At 48.3% G+C, this 12,255-nt stretch overlaps 1 protein-coding gene across 3 annotated transcripts in view; it reads left to right on the top strand.

Annotated features, from left to right (window-relative positions):
• Positions 1-12,255, top strand: part of CD99L2 (CD99 molecule like 2) — an 88,885-nt gene that overhangs the window by 72,059 nt on the left and 4,571 nt on the right. For all 3 annotated transcript variants that reach the window (XM_058712293.1, XM_058712292.1, XM_058712291.1), the window contains exons 6-7: positions 9,723-9,761; positions 10,192-10,311. In XM_058712293.1, coding sequence (XP_058568276.1) covers positions 9,723-9,761; positions 10,192-10,311 — 159 coding nt within the window. The remainder of the gene's footprint in view (positions 1-9,722; positions 9,762-10,191; positions 10,312-12,255) is intronic.

Below are 12,255 nucleotides of genomic sequence, written 5' to 3'. Positions count from 1 at the left end.
ATTTCCAGATGGTGAGGTGCGGGCAGTGATAGCATGTGGAAGCGTGTGCACAGATGAAAGTCTGAATGGCACGTCGGGGGCTTCCTTATTAACGGTACATGTTTTAGCAAGGAAGAAGTGTTGGGAAATTCTTTAATTAGGCTCATATTTGAATTTCTCTTCTAAAGAATAATCAATTGTTAGCTTAAGTTATACCATCTGTCATTATAAGCATCATTAAAAGAAAATAAAGGGGGTCCCGGCAAAAAATACAAGTGTGAGCCTGAAACATGGTTATGATGAGCACACGATGAAATTCTCAGACACTCGCCTCTGTGCGGACATGCGGATGCCATGAGTGAAGATAAAACATATTTCTGTACATGATGATCTTCAGCATAAAAACAATCCTAATTAATGTATTTTCCAGCTTTGGGTCTTAGGCACATCGACTCAACTATGGTTTTGGAGTTTATTTCTGAAATAATAGGTTATCTGTTACGTATTTTTTTTTCTCATGAAAATATTTCTCTTGGCCTTGCAGGAGCCCCATATTTTGTTCCTAGGGGACACTGGCAGTCTCTTGTCAGCAGGTCCCGTCAGCCACCTACTGTGTGCAAGCCTCTGCTCCCACTCTTGAGTTGCTGTTTGTTCCCCAGTGACCATCTGCTGCCTCACACTCTTTTCTCCCAGCTTCTCCTGGTGCTCTCCCACTTCCTTGGTCTCGTTCACCTCCGAAACACCGTTGCCTGCTGGGAATGTTTCCTTGGGGATCCTATTCAGTACATCGTTCTCTTCCTCACCGGAAGCGATCGATGTTAGAAACAAAGATCTGAGTGTTGAGTGTGTTCATCACTTTGTGAGATGTCGCTACTTCTCTACCCTTTCAGTGGGCAGAAGTTGGCGATAAGTACATGGATGTATACCAAACCATGTATACACATGTATCTGTAATTATTTCTCTATTCGTCAGCATGTACATTCACCTCAACATGAATTCCTACTTAAGTCTCCAACTGGAATCCGGTGCTGAAAGCTTTACTTTAGTCTTCCTTTCTGTAACTCCCCACTCTGACAGGGAGAAACCTGCCATTCGTCAACCATTTGCTTCCTTGCTCAGTTGTGGTACCACGGGTAGCATAGTCAGAATCGTCAGCTCATGCCTCTGTGAGAAATAGCTTTACTATTGAGAGTACAGGGTTTATCTGTAAATTCTTGTGTCTTTACCTTACAGTTTCCAGTCAAAAGAGCATTTTTCAAGATGACTTGGGTCAGCCCCTTTATCCCTCCACCTCCATCCGGCAGTTGTGGCCTATGTTTCTCAAGCAGTTAGACCCACTTGTCACAGTCTGCATTCCGTCCCGGGATCTCCCACCTACCTAGTTGATGCTTTGTTTCATTCTTTTGCTCATACGTTAAAGGTCACTCTTCACGATGTACAGTTACGGGTTCTTACAAATTCATATAGTCATGTGTCCACCACCCAGGTATCATACAGAACAGATCTATCGCCAGGAATGTTCTTCTATATATCCCTTTCGTACCCAGCCCTTCCGCAACCCCAATCTGTTTTCCATTAGTGCAAGCACTACTGTGTTTTACTTCTTTGTAGTTTTGTCTTTTCCAGAATGTCCTATAATTGGAATCTTACAGCATGTAGCCTTTGCTGACTGACTTCTTTTGCTTAGCGATATGCATTGGAGGTTCTTCCGTATCTCTTCATGGCTCAATGGTATCTTTCTTTTTAGCATTGAATAATATTCCGTTGTCCAGATGTACTGCTTTTGCTTATTTGTTGACCTGTTGAAGGACATCTTGCCTGTGTCCAGCTTTTGATGATTATAAAGCTGCTGTAAACATTTCTAAACGTTTACATACAGGTTTTTGTGTGGACCTAAGTTTTCAATTCCCTTGGGTGAGTACCTGGGTGCATGGTGGGTCCACGTTTGGCTTTATGATAAACTACTGAGCTCTCTTTCTTCTAAAGTGGCTGCGCCATTTTGCTTGCTCTGGAACAACAGATGAGAGTTCCTGCTGCTCCCCGTCCTTGTCAGCAATTGGAATTGTCAGCTCCTTTGGATTCTGGACATTTTAATAGTTAGGAGGGGTATCTCCTCATTTTTCATTTGTATTCCCCTAATGGCCCATGACGTTGAACATCTTTTACATTCTTCTTTGGTGAAGTCTGTTCAGGTTTTTTGCCCATGTAAAAAATTCAAGTTTTTGTTTTGTTTTGCTTTTATGAGTTCTGTATATAATCTGGATACAAGTCCTTTATCAGGTATATGATCTTGGAAATCTTTTTCCCAGTGTGTGGCTGTCTTTTTTTTTTCTTAAGAGTGTTGTTTGTTGAATATTTATTTCTTTATAAAGGGCAATGTATCAATTTTTTTTCTTTTGTGAATGATGCTTTACTGGTTAAGAACAGTCAAGGTCATGGAGGGTTTTTTTTCTTACGTCTTCTAAAAGTTTTATAGTTTTAGCTTCTCCATTTGGGTCTTTACTGTTCCATTTTGAGTTAATCTGTGTACGGTTATCGTTTTGCATGTGGCTATCCAATCGTCCTGGCACCATTTTCTGATAAAATTATGCTTTCCCCCCATGGAACCATCTTGGCTCCCTCGGTGAAAATCAGTTGAAGTTGACCAGAAGTGTGAGGTTGTGTTACTGGATTCGGCCTGCTCTGTCGATCTCTACCACCGGTCTTCAGCCAGGGCCAGACTGTCTCTGCTGGGCATGTGCTCAGCTTCAGGGCAAGGAAGGCTATGTGCAGAGTGTATCAAGTCCCCTATGGCTGCCTTAGCTCCTCACCTCCGTACTGAATCCCTGGCCAGTTGACTGCTTGGTGTAGCTGACGGTGCTCCGAGTCACGTGAGTCCCTTTGGCAGCTGCAGCATTTTGTGGCCTGTCTGCCCCTCCGCAGACTAGCTGCTCTTCTCACTGGACCTAAATGTGTCTCTGGACATGGCTGTCTTGGATTGGCCAGAGTTACATTTGCTTTGTGAGGAGAGGATTTGCTGGGCTCCTCACTCCATTCTGCCTGAAGTCCTCTCTCCTAGTATCGTTTGACTTTGGAATATGCTCTGCTTCCCCTCAAGCCTGCACCCGCATCTCCTCCCCTTGGGTCCTTACTTTAACCTCATAACTGGCCTTCTGGTCCCCATTTGTCTTCCAGACAGCTGCCCGACAGAACCATCAGGAGCATGAAACGGATGTGGTCAGTTGTCTGTCTAAAACTATTGTGTAATAATGAAAAGACAAATAGCCCAATTAAAAAAGGAGCCAAGGGGTGCCTGGGTGGCTCAGTCTGTTGAGCGTCTGACTTCGGCTCAGGTCATGATCTCGTGGTTCGTGGGTTCGAGCCCCGCATCGGGCTCTCTGCTGACAGCTCAGAGTCTGGAGCCTGCTTCGGATTCTGTGTCTCCCTCTCTCTATGCCTCTCCCCCGCTCATGCTCTGTCTCTCTCTCTCTGTCAAAAATAAACATTTAAAAAAATTTTTTTTAAATGAGCACAAGATTTGAATACTTTATAGAGTTCTATGAAGCTGCTCAAAATCATTATTTATTGGGGAAATGCAAATTAAATCCACAGTGAGCTACCATAAGACACCCACCAGAATGGCTAAAATTAGAAAGACTGACAATACCAAATGTTGGTGCGGATGTGGGTTAACTGAAAGTGTCACGTATTGGCGGTAGGAATGTAAAGTTTCCTATCAAACTGAATGTATAGACCTAGTCAGTGACTCCGCAGTTTCACTTCTATTCACAAGAAATGACAGCTTCTGTCCAAAAAAGACTTCTAAAGAATATTCATAGCAGTGTTTATAATCGGAAAACAAAAACGAAAAATTGGGAACAGCCCAGTACCAACAAGAGAACAGATAGACAAAGTGTGATGTATTTATATATTCAGAGGACAGAATGAATTCCCAATACGAAAACGCGGGTAAGTGTCAAACACATTATGCTGAGTGAAAGAAGTCTGTGAAAAGAGGGTATATAACTAGATGAGCCCAATCTTATGAAATGTGAATGCTTGCAGAACTGATCTATAATGTCAGAAATGAGATCCGTGGCTGCCTGAGTTGGGATGTGGAAGGGGATTCACTGGACAGGGATGTGAGAGAACTTTCTGGGGTGACGGTGCCATTGCATATTTTGGTGGAGGCTTGAGTTCTGCAGGTGTATGCATGTGCCAGAACTTATCAAGTGTAAATTTGTAAATTTTTACCTTAGAAAAGGCATTGTAAGCAAATGTGGAACCCTGGGTAATAGATAATAGGTTCAGGGTGGGGTGTACTGATGTCTGCGACTGACTTTGAAATGCAGTATAAACATAAGAGACACTGATAGATGGGCAGACAGATGGAAGGACATAAGATAAAGCAAATAATGCAAAACGTTACTTACAGAATTCAGATGGTGGGTAGGAGTGTTCACGGTATGATGTTTTCAACTTTTTAGTATGCGTGAAATTTTTCTTACTATAGGGAAAAATGTTTAAGGAAGCCAAAACAAATGGGCCCCCCACTGCCTCCAGGATAATTTCCACCCTTGGCCTGCTGACTGGTCTCCGCCACACAGCACCAGGGTCCTTTCAGCTCCCAATATGCAGACGGACTGGTAGGTGCGCCTCTCTGGGCACACGAATTCCCGCTCATTTTCCAGCGAGTGCTAAGCTACCCCTCCCTTAACTGAGGCCTCAGAGATCACCTCCGCTCTCAGGACGGCCCTGGGGTGCACATCTTGCCTTTGTTCTCCTCCTAGAACCTCTGTCGTCCTGCCGGTGCAGGCTAGCACAGACCGTCCTGAATCACGCGCTTTCACCCCTGCTGGATTTGGCTTCCCAAAGGCAGGCGCCTTTTTTCTCGCGTATCCCTGGCACCCCAATAAATGTTTGCTGCAATGAGGGGGACTAAAGTAGAACAAGCCCTCTCATGCGTGCCTCCCCGTGAAGGGGACTGGTTTGGCTGATGACCCTCTGGGCCGCATTTGTGATGGGGTCGTGGCATGAAATGCTTTCTCCAGGACCCTGAAGGGCCCTCTGTGCAGCTGGCTGGGTAAGCGCGCTCTTAGAGGCTGTGAACTCTGTGATCTGGTCTGTAAATGCAGCTTTCCCCCAGGTGAGCTCCAACGGGATTTTGTGAGAGGGGAGTGGATGAATAGGAAGCTTCCATTTGGCCACAGGCTGTGCCCCTTAACGTCGTATGCTTTGGTGGAAGCTGTAACCTTAGCAGTGATGGTGTACTTGTGTGGCCCCTTCATGAAGCAAATGCTTTGCCTGATTTTCCTCTGGCTCCTTGCATCTGTTCTCAGTTGGTAAAGGATCCGGAGTGGAGGAGGGGTGTCATGAGCACACCCGGATCACCCGCGCTGGTGTGTTGTCTGAAACCCCTTGATAAGTTGACCCAAGGAATCCAGTGGGGATGTGAGGGTAGAGCAGGCTGGGGAGGGCGCCCAAAGGGACAGGCCCTCATTCACAGCCTTCCTGGTCTTGGGAGGGTTTTCCTCAAAGATTATTCTGGGACAGTAGCTGTTTGGTGGTCTGGCTGGAGGGTGACCTTTCTCATCTCTGAGGTGCAGGATGGAAGAGATCAAGGCCTTAGAGACTTTCCAGAACACTGAGGAATGATCTCTCCAGTGGTTAGCTTAGGCAGCCGTGTTCTGGTCGGTTTTTTCCAGTTTGGTTTGACTTTGTATCCATGAGTCAATTGAAGCAAGTCTTTTTCCTTATTTATTTTTTTAACTTTTTAATTTATTTTTTTATTTTTCATTTCTGCCGCCGGTTTTTCTATAATGAACATTAAAAAAAAAAAAAAATCTGGAAGCCCTAGCTGTGCGTGTTGGAAGTCTAGAATATTTACAAAAGTCCTGAATACTTGAACCCCGCCGCCCCCGCCCCCCAGCAGTTCTAGATAGAATCTCCCCACTGGTACATGACTCTCCGTGCCCTTGGCAAATCACACATGTGAGGCACTCACTGTGAGTGAAGACTGGCGTGTGTGTGTGCGCGCGCGTGTGCACACACACGCGTGCACATTGTTAGCTTTTGTATTTGAAGATGCTATGGATAGAACCCTTGTGTTAATGACCGGGCATATTTAGGAGTTCCTCACGGAGGTCATGCCTCCTGCTCCAGTGCTCCCTGTGGCTACGGCAGTCACCGTAGGTATAGGAGGAGTTCTAGCTATGGGGGTGGCTGTGGCTACAGCAGTCATCGTAGTTTCAGGAGCCAGTTGTCCCTAGAGCTATGGTCTTCCACGTAGCTATCTACATGGACAGGTCTCTGTACTTAAAGCAAATTGCTGGATGAGATCTGCTCTGCAGGGCAGTTTCTCGTACATCAGAGGGCAAGGCTAGTCTCTTTGGTATGCAAGTATAGTACATAGTTGTGGACTCAGAAGGCAGGTGGAGATATAAAACATACTGTCCTTGGGGCACCTGGGTGGCTCAGTTGGTGAAGCTTCTGACTTTGGCTCAGGTCATGATCTTATGGCTCATGAGTATGAGCCCCGTGTCGGGCTCTGTGCTGACAGTGCAGAGCCTGCTGGGGATTCTGTCTCTCCCTCTCTCTCTCTGCTCCTCCTCTCTCTCTCTCTCTCTCTCTCTCTCTCTGTCAAAAAATAAACATTAAAAAAATTTTTTTTAAAAATCATCCTATCCTTGAAAATGAAGATCCTGCCAGTGAGCTGTGGAACAGCTTCTGTGAGCTGTCCCTCAAGTTGTGGGACATCATGGGCTTGTCTATTTTCAACATTTTTTATAAATTATATGGAAGTACTTTTTTTTTTAAATTTTTTAACATTTATTTATTATTGAGAGACAGAGAGACATAGAGTGTGAGCAGGGGAGGGGGCAGAGAGAGGGGGAGACACAGAATCCGAAGCAGGCTCCAGGCTCTGAGCTGTCAGCACAGAGCCTGACACGGGGCTCCAACTCACAAACTGTGAGATCATGACCTGAGCCGAAGTCGGATGCCCAACCGACTGAGCCACCCAGGCGCCCCTATGAAAGTACTTCTTTACTGTTTCACCATCTAGGAAGAATTACCAGTAATACTTTGGAGTAATATGCTTGCGGTAGTTTTTCTGTACATAACAATACATTGGTAAATATTTCTTTTTGTAAAAATGGGACCATGCTGCTCTTTTAAAACCAGTTTTTATTCAAGAATATCTTGAATATAAGGGGCGCCTGGGTGGCTCAGTCAGTTGGGCGTCTGACTTCGGCTCAGGTCATGATCTCACGACTTGTGAGTTCTAGCCCCACGTCGGGCTCTGTGCTGACAGCTCAGAGCCTGGAGCCTGCTTCTGATTCCGTGTCTCCCTCTCTCTCTCTCTGCTCCTCCCCTGCTCACACTCTGTCTCTCTCCCTCCGAGATGAATAAACTTAAAAAAGTTATTTTTAAAAAAGAATACCTTGAGTATCCTTGTCAGTCATTAAAGAGTACTGTAAAATACCGTGTTAATGATTACGTAATGTTATACCAGAATTTGTTTAACCACTACTTGTTTTGAGAGGGTTTATCCTAGCCAATATACAACCGCCATCACTTGCCAGATAAACTCCTAGATGTGGAATTGCTGGGTCACAGGAAGTGTATACCACTGGGAAGGAAATTCTGGCTTTGAAATCTTTGTAAATTGGATCAGTGTAGAATGCTGTCCTGTTGACATTTGCATTTCTTTAAACGCGAGATCTTATTAGACACTCAGTATATTGTGTCGAATCGCCTCTTTACATTCAGTGCCTATCTTTTGTTTTGTTTTCCTGGAGTCTGCATCTTTTCTTATTGATTCGTAAGGGCTCATTTTACATTAAGGATTATTAAGCCCTTCTCATATATTCCAAAAACATCTGATTTACCAGTTCATTAAGTGATTGGCCTTGGGGTGGTTTCCACTGCTTGGCTTGTATGAATAACACCGTCCTGTTCACATTTTGTGTAACATTCTCCTCGCTCACGGTCCTACAGATTGTGAGGTTCAAGTTGCTATGTCCTCGTGACCAAGTACTAATGAGGAGAGGGAGGGGCACATCTGGGTGGCTCAGTTGGTTGAGCATCTAGCTCTTGATTTCGGCTCAGGTCGGGATCTCACAGTTCATGAGTTCGAGTCCCACGTTGGCTGTGCTGAGTGTGAAGCCTGCTTGAGATTCTCTCTCTCTCCCTCTCTCTGTCTGTCCCCACCTTGCGTACACTCACACGTGCTCTCTCACATTAAAAATTTGTTTAAATATATCAACCATGTTTAAAAAAACAGTAAGGAAAGAGAGACTTGAGGTGAAAGAAAGAATGGGTTGAATTGCTCGGACCTATCTGGAAATCTGGTGATGTGCGCACACCGGTAGAGGACGCCTGGGGGGGGGGGCTGCCCCCACCCTTGACGGTGGCCACCTGCAGCACAGCTGAAGGGCCAGCAGTCAGACTCCAGGTTGTCACGAGTGACCTCGCTGGTGACAGGTTAATGCGCAGAGGACCTCGTGTCATCCTTTCTGCTTGGAACTCTCCAGAGGCACTGATTGTGCTTTTGCAAAAGCCAGCTCTCCTTGTGTTGTAGATAACCATTCATGTCCAATCAGGGTTCTTTAAGTCAACGATTCAGCCCTAAGTGGGAACATAGCAAACCTCACTCTCTTCCACCCTGCACTCTGTCCAAAATAGGCCTCACTTTCCAGAGCAGTTTTAGGTTCACAGCAAAATTGAGCAGAGTGTGCACTTTCCCTGTGCCTCCTGCTCCCCACGGGCTCCCCCGTCACACACCCACCCCCACGGAGGCACACGTGTTCCAGTCCATGCAGGAACACGTCCCCAGACTCCCAACTGGTGAAGGAAATACCAGAGTTTGTTGCCTCCAATACCCCAGAGCGGGTTCCCATAAAAACCCTGGGCTCTGGGGACGCAGCGTCCCTCCATTAACCAGCACTCTGCCCAGAGGAGGGAGGTCTGGAGGAGGTAAGTGTGTGTGTCTGTGGAATTCTGCGTGGTGTTGTCATGCCCCCGGGTACAGACGCGTGTGACCACTACTGGGCCCCGATAAAGACCACTTCTGTCCCCACACGGTCCTCTCCCTCCCTCTCCCCCCACCTTCATCCCTGCCAGCCACTAATCTGTTCTCTATTCCCATGATATTGCAGAGCCTTTTGAATTTCAAAATACTGGGTGAGAGATTGTCAGTCATCCTTTGCTTGTGTGCCAAGGTAGAGGTGGAAGGCCTTAAAAACGTCAGGGTCATCACATGCTCCTGCAGCCTCTCGCTAGGGTGCTGAATGTGTAGCTAAGAGCTGATTTGTTTTTTTTAAGAAACAGATTTATGTAAGCATTGTGTATAATCAGCTCAAGAATAAATACTTCTTACAGGGGTACACGTAGTGCTGTCCCTCAGAATGAGTCTCATCTGGCATGGGCCCTGCTCTGCCACCTGGTGGCAAGTCCCTCCTCTGTGAGCCTCACTGGTTTGAAAGAATCCTGCGTATGAGGAGCTGGGATCAACACGTGCTCCATGCATAGTCACTGTCATTTTACAAAGAAAAAATCCCGCTTGGCAGCTGGGGCTTTGCAGATGACAGGCCACAGGAAGCAGATCCGGCTATAGTCAGGCAGAAGTCCCGTGGGGATTTATTGGCGGGGGCTCTGTGGCAGAGGTGGAAGCAGAAGGGTCAGTGAGTTGGGAACAGGCTGTCCCCCAGCCTTGGGGTCACGGGCTCACAGCAGACACTAAGTGCTTTTCTTCTTTCTCCAGGTGATGGTCGGTATGGCAACAATGACGACCCTGAGTCCGGTGGGTTTGCATCCCGAGGTCTGTGTTGGAAAGCCCAAGGACATAGTGCCGGCCTGCCGGCGTCCCAACCTTTCCCCTCAGTGTCCCCAAGTAGGGAACCGTGAGGCCAGTGGCAGAGGGATACAGTGATTTAAAGGAATGAAGCACGAAAAGCGGGATCCCCAGGGAGGTGGTCCCGTGGCAAAGCTGCCGGCCTGAGACCCAGAGGCCACGGCCACCTTTCAGGCTTCTCAAGGTGGACAGCCTTATGGACAATGAAAAGGCCTTGGCAGACGCCTTAGCTGCAAGTGTCTGCGCCCTGTCATGCTGGCGTGGGGGTCATGGGCATCTGAACGACCTTATTAGCTCAGTGGCTGGAGGGGAGCCAGGGGTCCGAGCCGCGGCACCGTCCCCTCCTTTGCCTCACGTCTGCACCCTCTCCTTTGCCTAGGAATGTCGGCAGAGGCTGGCACAATCGCTGGCGTGGCCAGCGCCCTGGCTATGGCCCTGATCGGCGCGGTCTCCAGCTACATCTCGTATCAGCAGAAGAAGTTCTGCTTCAGCATCCAGCGTGAGTGCGGCCACCCCGCGGGGTCTTTCTGGGGAAAGGGGCAGGGACAGCACGCTCGGGCCCGTTCCGCAGCCCACCCGAGGGAAACTCCCGACGAGGCCTTCCAGCATGGACAGGTCGAGGCCGGACTGGAGTGTAAAGTGGCCGGATCTCTGGGGGCTGCGCCCGGGGACAGGGATACCATGTCTCACAGAGCTGGACAGAGCCCGGGGTCTGCAGTCCACCTCGGGCCTCACCTGCTCACGCTGCCGGCTGCCTCGGGAGCACAGGGCCGTGGCCTCGGGTGCTCAAGAGCCAGGCTGCTGGGATGTCGAAGGGCTTTAGAGGAGCAGGAGCACAAGGGGCAGAACGGAGTGTGGGTTTTGCCCCACTTTCGTGCTAGACGTTCATTTTCTGCTATAGCCCAGTGTGTCTGCGTTGTAAGTCGAATAGCAACCAGCACAACGGTGTCTGCCCAGCCTGCGGGGACCTGTGCTGGGGGGGGGAGGGCGGAGGGGGATGCCAGGGAAGGGGAGTGAGAAGAGCACCCTGGCTGCTTTCACAAATACAGCTCTGACGTGTCCCTCCTTGCTGAGGGTGTATCTCTAAAACACGCGATTTTTAGTTCCAGTGAGAGGGCCTGGTTCAAGCATGGCTTTCCTCTTTTCTGAAGCTTAGGAGCATGTCCTGTGAGGCGGCCTCTGCCCTTAATTGTAGCCTGGGGCCAAGCTTCCCAGCAAATGAACTTGGTCCCCAGAATGCTTAGATGTACATATTGCAGAAGCGTCTACCTGGTTTTCCTCTGGCAATCATATTTGCTTCCCTTGCTCTTGTACAATATTCTTAACCAGGGCTACCACATACAGTTACACAGGCTGTGCACAGCAGTACTCCTGGGGCACCGTTCATGTCTCAGTGCACAACCTGCACAACTGTTTGTGGTCGCCCTGCTTGAGATCCTGTTGACCCGCCATGGACCCACCAGCTTGGCTGTAGAGTACTGTCCACAGGGAAGTGTCAAGAAGGAGTGTTGAACTGGAAGCTGGATTGTCCTTAGAGCTATCCCTTGTCCTAGTTCAAAAGCAAAGAAACCAGGTGGCTTAAAATGACACAATCTATTCATTCCCTCATGGTTCTGGAAGCCGGGAGTCTGAGATCAAGGCATCAGCAGGTTATGTGCTCTGTGGAGGCTGTAGGGGAGGATCTTTCCTTGCCTCCTCCAGCTTCTGGTAGCTCCAGGTGTCCCTCAGCTTATGGCTGCATCCCTCTGATCTTTGCCTCGGCCTTCACATGGCCTTTTCCAGTGTCTTTGTGTCTTCTCTTATAGGGACATTTGTCATCCAGTGCAGGGTTCAACCCTAAATCCAGGCTGATCTCATCCTGAGATCCTGAACTTAATCACACTTGCAAAGACCATTTTCCAAATAAAGTCCCATGCATAGGTTCCACACGGCTGAGGACTCGGCCATGGCACTGGGGGACCACTGTTTGCTGTGGTATGGCATTGCCCCACCACCAAGATGCGTACAGTCCGTTGTTATCAAAGCTGGGCAAGATGGCTCATATGCCAGGAGATGGCGTGAAGACATTAGGAAGCAGGTTGGATAAAAGAGAAACTATTTACATTTTTTAATGTTTATTTTTGAGAGCGAATGAGCAGGGGAAGGGGCAGAGAGAGGGGGAGACCGAGGATCTGAAGCAGGCTGTGAGCTGTCAGCACAGAACCTCATGTGGGGCTCGAACTCACGAACCGTGAGATCATGACCTGAGCCAAAGTCGGACGCTCAGCCGACTGAGTCACCCAGACACCCCAATGGGGAACCTATCTAAAAGCTGGGCCCATAGTTACAGTATGAACGGCTTCCCAGGCGTTGTGTGCTCCCCACCTGCCTGGCGCTCCCCGGTACCAGATGGGGGTCCTCGCCCCGCTGGGTCTGAGAGCATCCTCGCTTTATCGGCGAGGAG

This window comes from Neofelis nebulosa, chromosome X, assembly GCF_028018385.1.
Source record: "Neofelis nebulosa isolate mNeoNeb1 chromosome X, mNeoNeb1.pri, whole genome shotgun sequence".
Classification (NCBI taxonomy): Eukaryota; Metazoa; Chordata; class Mammalia; order Carnivora; family Felidae; genus Neofelis; species Neofelis nebulosa.
The sequence above is the reverse complement of the archived record's forward strand: the minus strand, read 5'-3'. Positions and strand labels throughout refer to the sequence as shown.